General features: G+C 41.1%; 2 protein-coding genes across 9 annotated transcripts in view; one reads left to right on the plus strand and one right to left on the minus strand.

Annotated features, from left to right (window-relative positions):
- The first annotated feature begins 2,924 nt into the window (after nt 1–2,924).
- Nucleotides 2,925–20,692, plus strand: LOC127535930 (mitochondrial basic amino acids transporter). Of its 7 annotated transcripts, XM_051954969.1 has the most exons (5): nt 2,925–3,235; nt 4,830–4,873; nt 7,166–7,249; nt 9,649–10,331; nt 12,948–13,105. In XM_051954969.1, exons 1-5 carry the CDS (start codon nt 3,202–3,204, stop codon nt 13,042–13,044), a joined length of 942 nt encoding a protein of 313 aa, XP_051810929.1. In that variant the 5' UTR covers nt 2,925–3,201; the 3' UTR covers nt 13,045–13,105. The 7 variants fall into 7 exon arrangements, with proteins under 7 accessions (XP_051810929.1, XP_051810921.1, XP_051810908.1 ...); XM_051954961.1 differs by lacking the exon at nt 12,948–13,105 and having other exon boundaries at nt 2,932–3,235; nt 9,649–11,156; XM_051954948.1 differs by lacking the exons at nt 9,649–10,331; nt 12,948–13,105 and adding an exon at nt 17,148–20,692 and having other exon boundaries at nt 2,947–3,235.
- The window catches only part of fancm (FA complementation group M), a 44,383-nt gene continuing 43,392 nt past the window's right edge, over nt 20,478–21,468 (minus strand). For both annotated transcript variants that reach the window (XM_022196838.2, XM_051954888.1), the window contains exon 24: nt 20,478–21,428. In XM_022196838.2, the coding sequence (XP_022052530.2) occupies nt 21,308–21,428 (121 nt within the window). In that variant the 3' untranslated portion in view covers nt 20,478–21,307. The remainder of the gene's footprint in view (nt 21,429–21,468) is intronic.

Here is a 21,468-nt window from a genome sequence, read left to right on the forward strand (position 1 = left end):
AAAATGCAGTGTACTTTTTTTCATCAATACACATCATCAAACATATCAGGATTGGCATGTAATACTTTAAAATGACTGCACTACATGTTTTTCATGTAACATACATTTAGGAATAGAAAAGGCACGTGTAAATAAAGCGAATTATGGCTTATTTCCATTGCGCTGGTATTGTGCATGTTGACTCACTGTCTTTACTGGGACACGAGTCACAGTTAATGTTACTAGTACCACCAGTACTTTTCCCACTACAGTATATCAGTCCAGGTGCCATAGAAATTATATGAGCACTGAACGACATGAGTTTAAACATTAAGCTTAATTTTCGTTATGCTGTGTTTCTTTAAAGGCAAAGTCTGAAAATGTACTTTGGATGTGTCTGTAGTTTAAGATAAAAACAATGTATGATGGGTCATGAAAGAGTCCGAATGCACAGACACAGTGTTGATGTTGTTTACTGAGAAGGGTATGAGATGTTGCAAAAAGAGCTGAAATGTAGTGAAGATAAATCTGATATTCAGAGATGTAGGCATCGAAAATAGAGCAAAATTAAGACTGTGGTGTCTCTGAGTCTTGATGAATGTCGGAATATTCTGGCAGACTGGAAGTATCACATCAAAGTCATCACAGTCATGACATACATTGCATTTAGCCCAGTTCTCTGCAAGGATAAGTTAATGACTTATACTGTATTGTATTTTCCTTGATGATTGAGGCACATGCTGCAAAACAACAATTCTGCTACTGGAGTTAAGTCACTAGGCATGTAATAGTACACACACAAAGTTCGATAAACACACCTCTGCAACTCCTTCTGTCAGGCCTGAGAGGACAATGTCATGCTTGGCAGGCAGGTCATGACTAATCCCTACTACAGGCTACAGACTGAAGGACATTCCTGTATGACTCAATCGCCCCGCAGAAACCAGCTATGACTGGCATTGCACATAGCCCGCATAGCCCGACTCCTCAGAGAAGACATGATAATACATAGCAGTGCCAGGAATACTCACATCGTTGCCTTTCAGGTCTGTGTACCAGTAAGCAAAGTGTTCTTTTATTTCTAAACTTCATTTAATTATTAAGCTCATAATCGATCCATAGCACTTGTTTCCTAAATGACTCTGGCTTGTTCAAATGTTGCTTTGCAGGCTTCAGATGTTGACTCATGACGAGGTTTCCATCTGTTAACTTCTTCATGCACACCCTGTTTGTGCACAGCTATTCTCTGTGTATTGTGCTTGCCAAACTTTCCTGAACCTCCTTTCCAGCCATACTGAGGCTTTGTTTTGCCTTTCTCTCTGGCAAATGTGTACTTTCATCTGAAAATGTCCTTGGTGTTCTATATCTGATCCACAATTCCCCTTAACTGCCTCTTCTTGGTAACTTTCCAACAGTGGAAATTGCAAATTAGATTAGTATCAAACATGAACAGAATTTTCAGTGTTTAGGAAATCATAAATGAACTGTTTAGTTAGTTCTTTGGACAGGCGATGAAAGGAAGAAAAACCTCCCTTTAAACAAAAGAGAAATCTCCAGCAGAACCAGGTTCAGGGAGGGCAGATATCTGCCTCAAACAGTCAGGGAGAAGGAGATAGAAATCAGACAACACGTAGGAGAACAACAATTACAGGAGAGGATGGTGAGGCCATGACTCGGCTACCTAATACTATGTTCTTGATTATTACTCTGCCAAGGAACACGGCGGAGTTATGTGACAATCAGTGTACGGGAATCCTTCTGTCTGTGCACAACATTACTCAGAAACGGACTATAGGATTTGGATGAAATTTTCAGGAAAGGTCAGCAATGACACCAGGACCACCTCATTAGATTTTGACAGCGATGCAGCTTATAGTCTGGATCCACGGATTTGTTAAGGATTTTCCATTTCGAGATTGGAAATCCTTAACCCAGTGTCACTGTAACTATGACAAGTGAACACTACATCAACTGCTTGCTGATGATCACATGGTTGCGATCCTACTACAAATCCATTGGATTTCCATCGGAAATCACACAAGGAACAATTGATTAAATTGTGGGAGTGTCATCAGAGGGTTAAATGGATTGCAATACAGCAGTCATGTGACCGTTTCACAAATAAGTGATAAAGCTGCCAGTGTGGAAAGGCTGTCACATCTTAATGTACTTATATTAACCCAATGTACATTTTAGTACCACTTACGCAGAGGTGGGTAGTAACGAGTTACATTGGGTTCAAATATTCGGATCTCTAAATTAATATTCCGATACCACCACAACCACCGAATATTCGGATATTGCAGTCCAGCCCTAGTTGTAATGTTATGTCCCATCGACTGAGCCTGTGCCATTTGGGGGGAAATAATATACAGTATATCTTGTCACTGGAAGTACTCTGCACTGTTCAAACATAAAAACGTTACCTTTACTACAGGTATTTGTTTCACAAACTGAGATTTGGAAATTTGTGTTTCTTGTGCCTTAACTTGTCATTTTGTAAAGATGTTATTTATTTTTGCTATTTTTCATTTTATTTTTGGGAAATACCAGAATTTGCACATTATTTTACATTTCTGTCTGTCTAATCACATCACTACAAAAAATAAATCGGACATTATAATTAAACAGTTACTCAGTACTTGAGTAGTCTTTTCACCAAATACTTTTTTACTCTTACTTGAGTAATTTTTTGGATGACTACTTTTTACTTCTGCTTGAGTGATATTATTTTGAAGTAATTTTACTCTTCATAGAGTACAATTTTTGGCAACTCTACCCACTTCTGCTCTTGGGTTTGGTCACCTGAGATGGTTGCTGGCACAAGGACAGCACCCGCTAGGGGAGTTGTCTGCCTCCGAGGCATCCTATTGGGCATCCATAAAAAGGGCAAACACGCTTCTTCTTCTCCACTTTAAACCCCCGCCTCCTGCTGCAATACAGAAATAAAAAGGTTTGGCAGGAAGAGCAGCTGTAGTAGTCGGAGTGAGCACACAAAAAAGTAATTTCAGACCTCCGTGTGATTCTGGAAGATCATCTTCAGCATCAGCAACGCCAAGGAGAAAAATTAAACAGCTAACTAGCTTGGCTGAGCACCAAGCTGGGGGTGCAAGTCTGCACCAAGTTTTTATAACTTTACGGTATCCACAAAAAGTTTTTGCATTACATTCGTCAGCCATTAGGTTAGCTTGACAGCTTCCAGCCGTTACATCTGTAAAGGGAATGGCATTGGACTTCGCTGCTGGATGTGTAGGAGGTAAGTAAAGTCAGCAATAACTTTAGCCACCCTCTGTATTTTTTTTTTCCATCATCAAGGGACACCTCGAACTGTAATTAGGCTGCCAAATTAGTGATTCTGTCATTTGTGCTTAACCCTCATGCTGTCTTCAGATCCTGTGCACTTCTCTTGTCCTCAGGGTCAAAAATGACCCGCCTCCACTGAGCCTCTAAAATAGAGCAGCTTCATTGAATTTTCAACCAGAAATCTATTTTACATGAAGAAACGACCTGTCATTCATCACACACTTTGTGAGTGTCTGAGTTTTTTGCTCTTCAGAAGGCAAAGACTGTATTTAATAAATGGCCATCATCGTTTTTATTGCATCACACGTTATTACTGTTTACTTTGCTGAAGTAGAGGTTTATTATCACTATTATTGCTGCTAAAGGTACTGCATAGGTGTAAACATTATTTGTTTAGCAAGAGATAGTACTTCTATGTCCTAAGAAAGTACCAGAAATGTGCAGAAAGTATCTTTAAATGTATTTTTAAAAAGAAACAACAACGTACTGTATACTGTACAACGGAATGGAAAACTACAAAACTCAACTGCAAAATGCTAGTCTTCTGACATCTTTTGAATCATTGTTCCCACTCACAAGGTACATAGCAATAATAAGAATACAATGAAACAATAGATGTAAAACAAAAATAGAACATATTAAGCTCTAATTAGCATATGTCAGACAGTATACAGGTGTGTGGCATGGACTTTGCAAATGTATTTCTTATATATGCAGCACACAGTATTTGTTTTACAGTCCTTCTTGTTACTCCTGGATGTCTGAAAAAAAGTCTGACCTGCTGGGTACTGAAAACTACTTGTTTGGGCGGCTTGTTTGCTGTTGCAAAGTGAGCCACTTGGTCATACGTTGTTTTCTTCTCCAAAATCAAACAGCATTCGCATTCTGTCGCTGTAATTGCTCGACAAATGAGCTGCATTGTATTTGCATCAAAGGGCTTTATGCAATCGGGCAAAAAAAGAAAGTTATTCATTGATCAGATTAAGATGAGGCGTCTAGATGTGTCCTGCTTCTAGTGGAATTTCCACATTATTCCTCTTCCAGTTCATCATTCTGCTGAATGAATGACCTTCAATTATTTCCTAAGAAATCTTTAACATGATCTGATTTCTCTTGGGGCTGCACAGTGACGTACTGGTTAGCACTTTCGCCTTGCAGCAAGATTATCCCCGGTTCGAATCCCGGGGTGGGCCTGGGATCTTTCTGCATGGAGTTTGCATGTTCTCCCTGAGCATGCGTGGGTTTTCTCCGGGTACTCCGGCTTCCTCCCACAGTCCAAAAATATGCTGAGGTTAATTGATAACTCTAAATTGTCCGTAGGTGTGAATGTGTGTGTGTGTGACTGATAACTCTAAATTGTCCGTTGGTGTGAATGTGGGTGTGTGTGATTGTTTGTCTGTATATGTAGCCCTGCGACAGACTGGTGACCTGTCCAAGGTGTCCGAGTCAGCTGGGATAGGCTCCAGCACCCCCAGCGACCCTAGTGAGGATAAAGCGGTGTATAGAGAATGGATGGATGAATGATTTCTCTTGTTTGTCTTTTTTAGGCGCTGCTGGTGTTTTGGTTGGACATCCATTTGACACTGTGAAGGTGGGTGTGTGTGTTCCGTCCTCTGTTGTTTACTCTTGTGAGGCAATGACATGATTCAAACATCAGACCACTTTATTGACCACCTGAATTTGAATCTGGTTATGGTGTACGTTGAGACTACGATAGCGAATAGAATAGATCTTTATTGTCACTGTTACAGAAAACAACGAAAATCGGTTTGGTACTCTCCAAATAGCGCATTGAAAATATACTACATAATACACCCTAAAATATATACAACATAAGAGCAAACCCTAAAATATACACAACATAAGAGCAGATATGCAGTATATGGAAACGGTTCGTGGTTAGAGACCTGCTCTACACATGATTATTGTGCATGAAATATGGATTGCACTGACATAAATATTGCACTTGTAGGTATGTGATATTGTTCATTCAGGAGAGAGGTAGCAGACATTTGACAGCTTGGGGATAGAAGCTGTTTCTGAGTCTGTGGGTTTTGACTCTAAGTGTCCTGTAGCGTCTACCTGAGGGGAGGGGGGAGAACAAAGAGCGTCCTGGGTGTGAAGGGTCTCGGGTGATTCCCATGGCTTTCCTCTCAAGTCTCCTGGTGTAAACATCTCTGAGGGGAGGTAGTGTGGTCCCAATCACCCGCTCTGCTGCTCTCACCACCCGTTGCAGGTCCTTCCTGTCCTCTGCAGTGCAGCAGGCGAACCACACTGTACAGCAGTAGGTCAGCAGGCTCTCAGTGGTAGAGCGATAGAGGTTTATGAGCAGCTTTTGGGGGAGACGAACCTGACGTAGTTTCCTGAGGAAGTACAGTCTCTGTTGGGCCCTCCCCACCTGGTGTGTAATGTGGGTGGACCATGTGAAGTCTGCAGAGATGTGGACCCCAAAGAACCTGAAGCTCTTCACCCTCTCTACCTCCTCTCCATCGATGTAGAGGGCAGAGTGCTCAGTTTGCTTTGATCTCCTAAAATCCAAGACCATCTCCTTTGCTTTTCCAGTGTTGAGGTTCAGCTTGTTGTGATGACACCATAATCCCAGATGCTGGACCTCCTCCCTGTAGGCTGATTCCTCGTTGTCTCTAATCAGTCCTATGATGGTGGTGTCATCAGCAAACTTGACGATGGTGTTGCTGGAGTGAACCAGAGAGCAGTCGTATGTGAACACAGAGTAGAGGAGGGGGCTAAGGACACACCCCTGAGGAGTACTGGTGTTCAGGATAAGAGTGAAGGAGATGTGGTCTCTGATCCTGATGTTCTGGGGTCTGTTGCTTAAGAAGTCTAATATCCAGGAGCACAGTGAGCTGCCGAGCCCAAGGTTGCTCAACTTCATAACCAGTTTGTGAAAGAGAACTGTATTGAAGGTGGAGCTGAAGTCCACAAACAGCATCCTCACATAAGTATTACTCCCTTCCAGGTGTGTGAGGGCTGTGTGGAGGGATGTGATGATGGCATCTTCCGTTCTGTTCTTCCGTTGACCTGTTTGTCCTGTATGCAAAATGATGTGGATCAAGGTCAGCACAAATAGCAGCCTTAATATGGGAAGATATGAGTCTAATATGGGAAGATATGAGTCTTTCAAAGCATTTGGTTATGATGGGGGCTAGAGCAACAGAGCGATCGATATTCGTTCAGGCAACTCACTGTGTTCTTCTTGATCACAGGGACGATGTTGGCTGTCTTAAGGCAGGTGGGGACTGTAGACTGTAGCAGCGAGGGGTTTAAGATGGTGGTGAAAACTTCTGCTAGCTGTTTTGCACATGACTTGGGCACTCTTGCTGTGATACCGTCTGGACCAGGTGCTTTCCTCATGTTGACTCTGCTCAGGGTGGCTCTGACCCGATGCTGCTGCAGCTGGAGGGGGGTGTCGTCCCTCTCTGGAAGAGCAGTGAAGGTGTGGGCCTGTCCACTGCGTTGGTCAAAACGGGTGAAGAACTGGTTCAGAGTGTCCAGTAGGGTGCTGTCTGTGGAGTCTGACATTGTCTGACTGTCCTTAGAGCCGGTGAGTCTCTTGACCCCCTGCCACATGTTCCGGGTGTTGTTCTTGTCAAAGTGTTCCTCGATGCGCTGTTTGTATTTGCACTTGGCCATAGGGTTTTTCTTTAAGTTCAACTTCATTCTGGGATAATGTGTTCTTTTTTCTCCCACATGTTGCACCCTGGAAGTATCCGTTTCTTTACCCTGAAAGAAACCATTTCAAAAAACTCTTGCCTGCTTGTTTCTCTGTAAACCAGTATTGCAATACTTGGTTTGTAGTCACTGTGTTTGTCTTTGGCCTTGTTACTCTTTTGTATTCCTCTAACATGAAGGATATCATCCACAGGTGCGGCTTCAGGTTCAAAATGTGGACAAACCTCTGTATCGCGGGACATACCACTGCTTCCAGTCAATCATACGGCAGGAATCTGTAAGCTTTTGAATTTTTCTTCATGTCATTTGTGCTTTAAACTAAATGGTTTACATGCATTGTGTGTAGCTTTCAGCTTGTGCACCATGTCAGTCTGACAGGCATGAGGCAGCATGTTTCTTACATGGGGTTTGAGGGTAACAGGGGAGGAGGTGTGTCTCTTGGCAGGGTCACTGAGGACCTTCTGTGTGAGCTAAATAAAGCTTTGGACATTATGCTACGTGAGCTAAGTGAATTCTGCTCAGTCATGTGGCTGTTTTACATGCAGGAACTGGATTTTATTCCTCCTACAGTAACAGTAGTAATAATAATAATAATAATAAAAGAAGAATAAGAAGAAGAATATATTTTATTTGTAATACACTTTTAATTTAAGGAAAATCTGAAAGTGCTACATTAAAGATAGAAAAGGAATGTTAGGTGTTTTTTCAGCTTAATTTGAACATTCAGCATTGAACATTCCTTCAGTTAAAAACTTACATGACAATTTATTTGAGAAACATCACTATAAGCACACACTGATAAATGGTTATAAAAAGGATCAGAAGGTTAGAAAACATATTGCTATGTTTGGATTTATTGTAAGTTTTCACTCTTTTCATACTGACTTACGTTTTTTTTTTAAGCATCCCAGTAATGTTGCTTTAACAACCCACAGGCTTTAGAAGTAGCTGCAAAATACTGTTTGATTCATCACTTTTGCCATGTGACTTTCCAAAGTGTTGCTCTTTAAAGTGTGACTGTAAGAACAAGCACACAGTTCCTGTTACATGGCTACAACTTGTACACTACATAGATGTGTTGTACATTCCTCTCCTGCACTCATTCCTGCATGATGTGTTTATCATGAAGAAGTCACAGAACAATTTCAGCTATGGTGTATTGACAGGTGGTTTCAGTCTGTTGGCCTCAAAGATCACACCAGCTGTGATGCTCACCAACATGTTGACATTGTGACCTATGATTGTTGAGTAGTCACTACGATTAGGGCTGGGTATCGATTCAAATTTCAAGAATCGATTCGATTCCGATTCTTGAGATTCAGAATCGATTATTTCGAGTCTGTAGCGCGTTTGAGATGAGGCTCCAATCCTCATCGATGTAGTGTGCTGTCACACTCATGTAAGATTCCGTAGCCACGGACGTCCACGTGTCACTTGTAATGGCCAATCTCTCAGCTGACTGCAGCTTGCTTTTCACCCCTTCTTTTACTACGTCGTACATGTTTGGGATAACTTGTTCAGCCATGCGTTTTCGTGTCACCATAACATAGTGCAATTCACATACCTTGATGAGCCGCCTGAAGCCCAGGTTTTCAACAACGGAATACGGGACCATGGCACTGCAAATAAAGCCCGCTATCGCCTCGGTTATTTTGTTAGCACGTGGAGAGCTAGCTGGTAGTTGTAGAGCTTCCTTAAGTTTTTTTTGTTGCGGTCCGGCGGCCTTGGACATGATGTCTTGGTGGTGTCGCTGCATGTGGTTCCTGAGGTTGGTCGTGTTTCCGCAAAACTTTACCTCCATCTGGCATATCTTGCAAAAGGCTTTGCTCTTGTCAAGATCCTTTCTCGAATCGTCGTTCCTAAACCCGAAATAATTCCAGATATCCGCTTTGAGCGACTCTGGCCTTTTCAAATCCGGAGTTTGGCTAACTGCACAGCTACCGCCCGACGCCATGTTGTTAAGAGAACTCGCAGTATCTTCACACCGCGCCTGCTCGAGTCACGTCACTAGTGGGGTTAAAGTTCACCCAGGAAAAACTAAATGTAAAAATATATGTGTGTATAAAAATCGATCTTTTGACGTGCGAATCGATTTTTTGAAATTTAAATGAGAATCGATTTAAAATCGGCGAATCGATTTTTTCAACCTAGCACTAATTACGATATTATTATATGAACGCATGAGTCCTCAGTACTAATGAGTCGGAATATGCTCATCTTCACTTTGATCTCAACTACACACCTGTAAATTTGTGTGACTTGTCACTTGTGTTTCTATCAGCCTATCAGACAGACAGATGCATAAACACCTGCCGAAGTACTTTAAACTTCCTTGTGGTAGTTCCTGCTTCAATTAGTGTCTCCATGAGCACGTTTTGCCATGATGACACACAATGCACAAAATACCAGCCACACTGGTACACCAGTTAGATTGTCTGACATGTTGTTTGCTTTTTACTTTACGTTGTGTTGCACAGCTACATGTAAAGCCTTAGCAACAGACGCTGGCAACCAATAGCAAAACCAGGAGTGCTGAAACATTGTTGGGTTCAAATTATCGACCTTCAGGAAGGAATTTCTACTTTTCAATTAAGATCCCATGTCCTGCTGTGTACTATTGATCTGACTCAGTGATGCTTCCTCAGTGATCTCACTAGTGTCTCTTTGTGTCTGTAGATGCTCGGTCTGTACAAAGGAATCGGCTCTCCAATGATGGGGCTTACTTTCATCAATGCCATAGTTTTTGGTGTTCAGGGAAATGCCATGCACAAACTTGGCAGGGACACACCTCTCAACCAGTTCCTGGCTGGAGCCTCTGCTGGAGCCATCCAGTGTGTTATTTGCTGCCCAATGGAGCTGGCCAAGACGCGCATGCAGATGCAAGGGACTGGAGAGAAGAAGTCTAAGAAGATGTACAAGAACTCCCTGGACTGTTTGGTGAGAATCTACAAGAAGGAGGGAATCCGAGGGATTAATCATGGCATGATGACCACTCTGATACGTGAGACACCTGGTTTTGGTGTGTACTTCCTCACGTATGACGTGCTGACGCGTTCGCTGGGCTGTGAGCCAGAAGACCCATACATGATCCCCAAGCTGCTGTTTGCTGGTGGAATGTCAGGCGTCACTTGCTGGCTCTCCACCTATCCAGCGGATGTGATCAAGTCACGTCTGCAGGCGGATGGAGTGGGCGGTGTCAACCAGTATAACGGCATTATGGACTGCATCAGACAGAGTTTAAAGAAGGAGGGATGGAGAGTGTTCACATGTGGACTCACGTCCACTTTGCTCCGTGCATTTCCAGTCAATGCTACTACGTTTGCCACTGTGACTCTATTTTTAATGTACATGCGTGACAGAGAAGAGTGCAGCATTCAGGACTCTGAGCCGCAGTCTGTTCAGCTGCAGCCTCTGCAGCCACAGACTCAGCCAAGCAGCATGTAAGCCGCTGAGCAGCAGTCAGCATCGCTACAATCAGCATCGCTACAATCAGCAGCAATTCTCTGTAGCATAGACAAGTTTCATGCAGGTCTATGATCTGTTAGCTGATGCCTGTAATGACAAAAGTGAACTGATTCTAGATAAGCATCTGGCCACATGTAGTATTTAAATCATATATATATATATATATATATATATATATATATATATATATAAAGATAAAAGCTGCTCTTGTAAATATGGTTTCTTTTTAAACACCCTTGAGTTTGTACATATTTTGTTGAGTTTAAAGTAAATGAGGAAACTTAACAGTTACAAGAGTTACTGTAACATACCGTGACGGTTACAGATGTCCCTAAAATGTCCAGTCAAAGAAAGACTTTGTCTTCACTGCTGTGTTCAGGTCAGAATAGAGTATGCCTGAAGGGCATGCATTTAATTATGGAATAATGTATTTGTATTGTTTTCCTTCTGCGGTCAGTAAAATGAAAAGATTTTTAATGTAATTTGTTAATTTTTAGTGGTCAGCCAATGCGGTGTACTTCAACTGAACACAGCATCTTAAAATAATGGTTATAAATACAAAGAGAGCCTCATACTTGTATGTCAATTTGTAAAGTTTAACACTGTATATACTGTAGTTTCACCTTCCTATGACTAGTCATAGGAAATTAATCCAAAATGCAGCTTCTGTCTAAAGTTTTAAACGCATGTTGGGTTATAAATGCCTTTTTCAAACTCAATTGTTTGTCTACTTTAATAATCTAAATATTACTTGGATACAGGCAGATGCAAAATAATCATGTTTAATGATTTTCTTAAAATGTGTTATTTGATATTCCATTGCAAAATGGGAAATCCTGAACCCAGAGTCACTGTAACTATGACAACAAGTGAACACTACTTCAGCTGCGTGCTGACAATCACATGATTGTGATCCTGCTCCAAATAAACCAGGACTTATCCATCAGAAATCATACAAGGAACAATTGATTAAATTGTGGGAGTGTTTCCGAGTCCCATCAATTCCTGACACCCACTTTATCTTTAAGTCACATGATTTGGTATCCGTACATAACGTACACATGCATAACACACAACTGTGCTCGGCTGTAAGGTCATTTTTTATTAAGGATTTCATTTATCGGAAATGATACAAAGACTGAGCAGTCCTGGGGAAGTACTGCGCTCTCTGAGTGCTTTTCTTATTGTATATGACAAATCAAAATGCACTGCCCAGTCGCCCAGTGTATCCTGGCTGCAGAGGACCGCCTTGATAACACTGTTGATTTTAACAGTGGTTAGCAACAGTTTCTAAAAAAAAAAAGGGCTTTAAAGTGCAGTTTCTTAAATTTAATTCAATTTAATTAATACTGTGCCAATTCACATTTGTCTTCTCAAGGCACTTCACATAGAAAGATAAAGACCCTCAACACTTTGGCAACACTAGCAAGATGTAAAACCTCCTTTTAAGCAACAACAACAAAAAGAAACCTCCAGCAGAAGCAAGTTCAGGGAGGGCAGACATCTGCCTCACCCAGTAGGGGTGAGGAGATAAAAACCAACGCATGGGAGAACAATAATTACTGGAGAGGATGGTGAGGCTATAACTTAGCTAATTAATATTATTTTATTGATGGTTATGTGTGTCAATATCACAATACATTACCCAGTCACTTAGTGTATCCCGGCTGCAGAGGACCACGTTGATAACAGTGTTGATTTTGACGATGGTAGCAACAGCTTCTGCAGATGTAACCTGCCGCAGCCAATGGGTGTGAGGGGTGGACAGCAGCACCCGCTAGGGGAGTTGTCTGCCTCCGAGGCATCCTATTGGGCTTCCTTAAAAAGGGCAAACACGCTTCTCCTTCTCCACTTTAAACCCCCGCCTCCTGCTACAGTACAGAAATAGAAAGGTTTGGCAGGAAGAGCGGCTGTAGTAGTAGGAGTCAGCACGCAAAAAAGTAAGTCCAGACCTCCGTGTGATTCTGGAAGATCATCTTCAGCATCAGCAACGCCAAGAAGAAAATTAAGCAGCTAACTAGCTTGGCTGAGCACCAAGCCGGGGGTGTAAACACGCAAGTTTACACCAAGTTTTTATAACTTTACGGTATCCAGAAAAAGTTTTTGCATTACATTCGTCAGCCATTAGGTTAGCTTGACAGCTTCCAGCCGTTACATCTGTAAAGGGAATGGCATTGGACTTCGCTGCTGGATGTGCAGGAGGTAAGTAAAGTTAGCATTAGCTTTAGCCGCTGCTCTGTGTTTTTCCATCGTCAAGGGACGCGTGGACACCTCGAACTGTAATTAGGCTGCCAAATGACTGATTCTGTAATTTGTGCTTAAGTGCAGTCAGTGAGAAACATCGCAAATCCGCTAGAGGGTAAATTTACAAGACGTAGCCGCTTTTTTCGCCTCCAAAAAAGTATGCGGAAATCCAGGATGTAACGTTTAAATGAGATTACATTCCACACCTGTTGCTCACACACAGGGAGTGGTGACTAGCAGCTCTGTACTGTCACTCCTGCCTGACTTTGTTTAGAAAAATGTGAATCTAGCCCTCAGTTAACCTCAAAATGCCAAAAAGGCCCCCAAGAGAGTCCAGCCTCCATCTTTTTATTTATTTTTTAAATTTCCTGATCATTATCTGACCTCTCCCATCCTTGCATTGTGAAATCCATTCTTCAGTCGGGAGCAGCCCTCTTGAGAAATGCTCCTACCAAATCAAAACATGTGAACAGTCATCATAGCTTCTGGTTTGAATGGAGCCTGTAGGTGCCTCACCACAAACCCTTGGGAAACTTGCCAGCTGTTTTGTTTTTATTCAAGGCCAGAGCCTCCCACACTAGGCAGACTTCAGAGCGTGAAATGTGATAAAAGTTCATCCAGACAGCCTTGGAGTAAGAGTTTTGCCGTCGTTACTGTAGATCATAGCTTGGATTTTAATAAATAAGCCCATCTACTGATCTCTGGACCACAGTTTTGCAACATTTGGCTTATAATTGCATCCATTCATTATTAACTAACAGTAATGAAGCCTGATAAATATCCTTAAAATGCCTTCATTAACTGATTCACAAACTGCTTTCCTAAGCAAGCTGGTTGCAGAATATATACACATAAAACTATTTTTTTTCATCACGTATTTAACATTGTATCAGCAGTGACAAGTTTCAGACTTGTTGTCATGTAAAGTGCCTGTCAGTATCCTTAATGCATCCTTGTGCAAAATATCAACCAGCGGATTCTGACGATTTTGAAATGCTCACTTTCTTTGGTTAATCAGTGAAACCCAGCTGCCAGTGGAGTGCATAGGTTTTCAGGTCATGGAGAATTGCAGTTAATGACGTATGAGGGTGGTGGACAAGACAGAATACAAAATTTACTTCGTCCACAGACATAGAAAGTGCAGTGTCTATTAAAAAAAACAATCAACGTATTTCTCACATGTAAGTGTTTGGAAATGGAAAAGAAAACCTCTGATGACTAATTGTCTTTTGGTTTATAAGTCAGAAACTACCACTGTTTTTTATGCATCATCAACATAAGTCAAGGCCGGGTCGCTGTTGAGCTTTCGTCACTGGGTACAGTGCAGTGACCAGCTGATGACTTTGCCCGATCTCACGATGGGCGGCTTGTTTGCTGTTGCAAAGTGAGCCACTTGGTCATCCGTCGTTTTCTTCTCCATAATCAAACGGCATTCGCATTCTGTCGCTGTAATTGCTCGACAAATGAGCTGCATTGTATTTGCATCAAAGGGCTTTATGCAATTGGGCAAAAAAAGAAAGTTATTCATTGATCAGATTAAGATGAGGCGTCTAGATGTGTCCTGCTTCCACTGGAATTTCCACATTATTCCTGTTCAAGTTCATCATTCTGCTGAATGAATGAGTTTCCAGCTGTGCACAGATTGTCATAAGAAATCTTTAACATGATCGGATTTCTCTTGTTTGCTTTTATTCAGGCGCTGCTGGTGTTTTGGTTGGACATCCGTTTGACACTGTGAAGGTGGGTGTGTGTGTTCCGTCCTGTCTGCTGTTTACTCTTGTTCGGCAACGGCATGATTCAGTGCTTTGCTGCTAAAATTTTGAACATCAGACCACTTTGCTGACCACCTGAATTTGAATCTGGTCATGGTGTACGCTGAGACTACGATAACGAAGAGATAAGTGAGCAAACGGAACAGCTCATCTAAAAACAGTACGAAAAGTATCAAGACAGTGAGTTTCAACTGACTGTTAAAGAGATATAGTTTTTTTCATGATTTCATCATTTTAAAACAGCACATTTCTAAACATGTAATCAAAATTACCCCTCAAATAGCAGTATTTCTCAGCGAAGTAGTTCTATGTGTCTACAGTTAGAATAAAACTTCCAACAGATTGTTAAAAATAAAAGTCTTTAGCTTCTTTATAGTGTTGTTCAGTGCCAAACAAGCTAACAGTGTTGTTCCAGCTCATAGTCACGTGTTTGTTTTAGCTTTTAGAACAAGCAACATTTGTTTTCAGATTTCACTAAAAGGGCCATTTATCATCGCTGATTGAGAAATATAGGCAACAGTTATTGACTATACCGTCATTATTTGTATTTTCAGTGTTCCTCCTACTTGTTAAAGTCAGAATTTGATGAAAGGTTTTCTTCACGGCAATATGGTTTCAGCAGTAAAGGATTTCTGTAACTGAAACTGAATATTCAAAGTTTTCATTTAAGGCTGTTGCATAACAAATTCACTAAACATTACATACAGTAAGCTGTTCTAAATCATTCACTTGATCAGTTTAAAAGTTGGCGAGGTGAGAGAGGAGGTTTAAAATTTAGCGCATGGTAATGGTTTTGGTTGTAGTTCTTTTACACCTTGCTTTCAATGTCATTTCTCCCTGAGCCGGTGTCTGCCTGGGGCTCGGAGAAGCTGTCTTTAACAGCAACAGTGTCACTGTGTTGTAGATGAGAGAGAAATAAACAACCTCTCCACGGAAATGTGACCTAGTAAGTATGGTCAAGGTCTTTCTTTCTCTCACCCAATGTCCTTGTCTTGAGATATAGAAATAAAGCACAGATGACATGTAGTTGTTGTTTTTTTTTCTTTAAGTTCAACTTCATTCTGTGATAATGTGTTCTTTTTTTTCTCCCACATGTTGCACCCTCTAAGTAAAGAAACCATTTCAAAAAACTCTTGCCTGCTCGTTTCTCTGTAAACCAGTATTGCAATACTTGGTTTGTAGTCACTGTGTTTGTCTTTGGCCTTGTTACTCTTTTGTATCCCTCTAACATGAAGGATATCATCCACAGGTGCGGCTTCAGGTTCAAAATGTGGACAAACCTCTGTATCGCGGGACATACCACTGCTTCCAGTCAATCATACGGCAGGAATCTGTAAGCTTTTGAATTTTTCTTCATGTCATTTGTGCTTTGAACTAAATGGTTTACATGCATTGTGTGTAGCTTTCAGCTTGTGCACCATGTCAGTCTGACAGGCATGAGGCAGCATGTTTCTTACATGGGGTTTGAGGGTAACGGGGGAGGAGGTGTGTCTCTTGGCAGGGTCACTGAGGACCTTCTGTGTGAGCTAAATAAAGCTTTGGACATTATGCTATGTGAGCTCAGTGAATTCTGCTCAGTCGTGTGGCTGTTTCACATGCAGGAACTGGATTTTATTCCTCCTACAGTAATATAATAGTAATAATAATAATACATTTTATTTGTAATACACTTTTAGTTTAAGCAAAATCTCAAAGTGCTACATTAAAGATAGAAAAGAAATGTTAGGTGTTTTTTCAGCTTAATTTGAACATTTCCTTCAGTTAAAAACTTACATGACAATTTATTTGAGAAACATCACTATAAGCACACACTGATAAATGGTTGGAAAGCATATGACTGTGTTTGACTTTTTTAAGCATCCCAGTAGTGCTGCTTTAACAACCCGCAGGCTTTAGAAGTAGCTGCAAAATACTGTTTGATTCATTACTTTTGCCATGTGACTTTCCAAAGTGTTGACTGTAAGAACAAGCACACAGTTCCTGTTACACGGCTACGACTTGTACACTACATAGATGTGTTGTACATTAGATGATGTGTTTATCATGGAGAAGTCACAGAACAATTTCAGCTATGGTGTATTGACAGGTGGTTTCAGTCTGTTGGCCTCAAAGATCACACCAGCTGTGATGCTCACCAACATGTTGACATTGTGACCTATGATTGTTGAGTAGTCACTACGATATTATTATATGATTGCATGAGTTCTCAGTACTAATGAGTCGGAATACGCTCATCTTCACTTTGATCTCAACTACACACCTGTAAATTTGTGTGACTTGTCACTTGTGTTTCTATCAGCCTATCAGACAGACAGATGCATAAACACCTGCCGAAGTACTTTAAACTTCCTTGTGGTAGTTCCTGCTTCAATTAGTGTCTCCATGAGCACGTTTTGCCATGATGACACACAATGCACAAAATACCAGCAACACTGGTACACCAGTTAGATTGTCTGACATGTTGTTTGCTTTTTACTTTACGTTGTGTTGCACAGCTGCATGTAAAGCCTTAGCAACAGACGCTGGCAACCAATAGCAAAAACAGGAGTGCAGAAACATTGTTGGGTTCAAATTATCGACCTTCAGGAAGGAATTTCTACTTTTCAATTAAGATCCCATGTCCTGCTGTGTACTATTGATCTGACTCAGTGATGCTTCCTCAGTGATCTCACTAGTGTCTCTTTGTGTCTGTAGATGCTCGGTCTGTACAAAGGAATCGGCTCTCCAATGATGGGGCTTACTTTCATCAATGCCATAGTTTTTGGTGTTCAGGGAAATGCCATGCGCAAACTTGGCAGGGACACACCTCTCAACCAGTTCCTGGCTGGAGCCTCTGCTGGAGCCATCCAGTGTGTTATTTGCTGCCCAATGGAGCTGGCCAAGACGCGCATGCAGATGCAAGGGACTGGAGAGAAGAAGTCTAAGAAGAAGATGTACAAGAACTCCCTGGACTGTTTGGTGAGAATCTACAAGAAGGAGGGAATCCGAGGGATTAATCGTGGCATGGTGACCACTCTGATACGTGAGACACCTGGTTTTGGTGTGTACTTCCTCACATATGACGTGCTGACGCGTTCGCTGGGCTGTGAGCCAGAAGACCCATACATGATCCCCAAGCTGCTGTTTGCTGGTGGAATGTCGGGCATTGCTTCGTGGCTCTCCACCTATCCTGTTGATGTGATCAAGTCACGTCTGCAGGCGGATGGAGTGGGCGGTGTCAACCAGTATAACGGCATTATGGACTGCATCAGACAGAGTTTAAACAAGGAGGGATGGAGAGTGTTCACACGTGGACTCACGTCCACTTTGCTCCGTGCATTTCCAGTCAATGCTACTACGTTTGCCACTGTGACTCTATTTTTAATGTACATGCGTGACAGAGAAGAGTGCAGCATTCAGGACTCTGAGCCGCAGTCTGTCCAGCTGCAGCCTCTGCAGCCACAGACTCAGCCAAGCAGCATGTAAGCCGCTGAGCAGCAGTCAGCATCGCTACAATCAGCAGCAATTCTCTGTAGCATAGACAAGTTTCATGCAGGTCTATGATCTGTTAGCTGATGCCTGTAATGACAAAAGTGAACTGATTCTAGATAAGCATCTGGCCACATGTAGTATTTAAATCATATATATATATATATATATATATATATATATATATATATATATATATATATTTTAAGATAAAAGCTGCTCTTGTAAATATGGTTTCTTTTTAAACACCCTTGAGTTTGTACATATTTTGTTGAGTTTAAAGTAAATGAGGAAACTTAAGTTACAAGAGTTACTGTAACATACCGTGACGGTTACAGATGTCCCTAAAATGTCCAGTCAAAGAAAGACTTTGTCTTCATTGCTGTGTTCAGGTCAGAATAGAGTATGCCTGAAGGGCATGCATTTAATTATGGAATAATGTATTTGTATTGTTTTCCTTCTGCGGTCAGTAAAATGACAAGATTTTTAATGTAATTTGTTAATTTTTAGTGGTCAGCCAATGCTGTGTACTTTCAACTGAACACAGCATCTTAAAATAATGGTTATAAATTCAAAGAGAGCCTCATACTTGTATGTCAATTTGTAAAGTTTAACACTGTGTATACTGTAGTTTCACCTTCCTATGACTAGTCATCGGAAATTAATCCAAAATGCAGCTGCTGTCTAAAGTTTTAATCTCGTGTGGGTTTTTCGAACTCAATTCTTTGTCTACTGTAAAAATCTGCCTTGGATATGACATTTTTAAATTGTTACAGGCTCATTGCAGTTTGACATAAATATTATTTGGATATAGGCAGATGCAAAATAATCATGTTTAATCGTTTCCTTAAAATGTTATTATTTGACATAGTGAATCGAAAACCAAATGCGATGCGATGTAACAAGTAGTTTTTCTGGACATCGTACAGTGTCCAAAGAAAGCACCTTATGGTATGATGAACACGTGTGGTTAGAAACACATTTTGGCAATCACAGTTTTCACTTTACACTCAATAGATATTATATTTTGTATTTTCTGCGAATTCAAGATTTTGATGCAGTGTTGGAAGTGGGATTTTAAAAATCCAAATGTATTTAAACCTGAACCATTTGATGTGAAGCACAATGTTTAACAGGTTCCACATTCTCCACTAGGGGGCACTGTCAGACCAGTCTTGTACTCTAATTTGTGCCACTGAGAGCTTGGGAGGGCTGCACAGTTGCTCAGTGTTTAGTACTGTTGCTTTGCAGCTAGAAGATCCCCTGTTCGTGTCCCGGCCTGGTGTGTGTGTGTCCGTGTGTGTGTGTCCATGTCCAGGTGCTGGCTAGACTTGTGGGGATCAAATGTCCCCACAACTATAGGAAAACCAAAAGAAATGTCATTTGTGGGGACCTCATTTGGGTCCCCACAAATGAAAACAGTGTTTTCTTGGCCATGTTGTTGTTACTGAAAAAAGTAAAAGTGCAAAAACGTTTCTTTAGGGTTCGGCATTGTTTTGGTGTTGGTTAGGGTTAGGGGTTGGATATGAATGGGAGTCAACGGTAAGTCCCCACCGGTACAGATAAACAAACGTGTGTGTGTGTGTTTTCTCTGGGTTCTCCGGCTTCCTCCCACAGTCCAGAAACAAACTGAGGTTAATTGGTGTTTCTAAATAGTCCGTAGGTGTGAATGTGAGTGTGCTTGTTTGAATGGCTAGAGCAAGAAGACAGTAGCTTTTGCAGTTTTCACAGACTTTACCACTTTTTGCAGTTTTGGGTTTGTGTAGGTCTAAGAAATCATTTGTGGTACCCGTTAGTGAAATCACATTCTTGTTTGGGTAAAAAAAAAAAAAATAAATCTTGTTGCCAATCCTCCACCCCCACCCAGTGTCAGCAAGTCAAGTGACCTCTGTACTCTTCCTAGTAAAGTGTTACAAGTTAAGCATGTTTTTTTTTGAAGGTTTAAAAAGTAAACTACATGACATGAAAAGTTGAAATTGCTAACAAATGCGGGCACAAAATGAGCATTTGTTGCACCTACACACTTTTGTATTACACAGTTGTCATAAAGTATCACAAATGCAGAAGCTGTAACTTCCCCTGCATGCAGACGGTGCACATCTTCATGGCTGTAGGTGCAGGTTAGTTTGGGACTGCAGGGTGTGAAGTTCTGGAACCACTTTTGGATTCTCCAAAGATGTAATGCAGGGATGTGATTTTTCCGCGAATTCGCGGAATTCCGCTTTTTTCAGGGATGGGAATTTACCGCGGATTTCCGCCGATTTCATTAATTTGAACGCTGATTTCACAAGTTTGAACACTTTATTGTCGCTGATACTCCCGCGTGATGGTAACGACGTTAACGATAGCTTGTTAACGACTATTGTAAACGGCCCAGCGATTGGAAGTCGCTCCTCCTCCTTCCTCCTCCTTCCTCAACAACTTTCCGCTAAAATCAGAACTTGCTGATCCCATCCCTGGTAATGATGTACATACTGTGAATTTAGCGGTTTTGGTTTTACTGTTATTCATAGTTATGAGGATGTGAGATCTTACTTTAGATTTGCCTTAATTGCAACCTTGTGTTCTTCTGTTTTTTCTCTCCATGTTTCTGAAGTCTGAGTTTGTCTTTATTGGTGGATGAAACATGATTCCTGATATTTTTGTAAAAGGTCTGCTTTAAATGTTGCTTTCGTGTTCTGTACTTGTTTATGTACAATAAGTTACACCAAAGTAGCACATCCTCATGTAGTTCTTTAAGAGAATGGTGAAATAAAAGACTTTCACAGGTACTACTAGCACGATATTTTGAGTATTTATTGGTTTTAGAAATGAATGAGATCCATATGTTCTGCTAAAGAGAACAAATGCTGCCCTGTAGGGGTTATTGATGGATATTATAGGATTTAATTACACTTTGGGTTTAGAATAGACTTCTATTTGTAAACATTATGCACACAAATACTTTCATGTAAAAAAAAAAAATTATTAAATAATTTTGACATATATTCAGGCTACAGTTGAAAATTAAGGTATCCATTATTTTACAATAAGTTACTAAAGTGTATTAAATATGATTGAGTCCTTATTATCTCTGGTCCAACAGAATCACTGCCAGTCTTAAGACAAAGTCACCCAAATGACTTAAAAAAAATCTGCATGAGCCAGATAGTCTGTTTTATGTTATATCAAGAAATTTCTTGTGCAAAAAATGCTGAGGCTCTTCAGCAGCAATATTAGACAGAGCAGGTACTCTGATGCAGCATAGTGACTGGTGTCCTCTGCTTCCTGGTAAACAGAAGGTAATAAAGACAGAGAGCGGTAAAGATGCTCTGATAGAAAGGAAAGATCACAAGGGCTGAGTGATAGAGATGTATTTGGGAATTCCTACAGTGTTTCTCTGTCTGCTAGCTGTTTTTGCCTGCGTTTGATGCGAGGAATGTGTCACAGGAGTAGCGCAGGAAACGATAGACCTCCTCGGCTCTGGATCGACTCATACAGCCTCCTTTCTCTATGGCCTCAATCGGGCTGCAGGAGGAACACAAGAGGAGATGTTATACTGAAGAGA

Source organism: Acanthochromis polyacanthus, chromosome 1, assembly GCF_021347895.1.
Source record: "Acanthochromis polyacanthus isolate Apoly-LR-REF ecotype Palm Island chromosome 1, KAUST_Apoly_ChrSc, whole genome shotgun sequence".
NCBI classification, from domain to species: Eukaryota; Metazoa; Chordata; class Actinopteri; family Pomacentridae; genus Acanthochromis; species Acanthochromis polyacanthus.

Bases quoted from the DNA above. Each gene is read 5' to 3' on its own strand.
- LOC127535930 (XM_051954969.1), top strand. From the start codon at position 3,202: ATGGCATTGGACTTCGCTGCTGGATGTGTAGGAG. The intron at 7,250-9,648 runs GTAAGCTTTTGA...TTGTGTCTGTAG, and splicing joins CAATCATACGGCAGGAATCT to ATGCTCGGTCTGTACAAAGG. The intron at 10,332-12,947 runs AGAAGAGTGCAG...TCCTGCCTGACT, and splicing joins TTAATGTACATGCGTGACAG to TTGTTTAGAAAAATGTGAAT.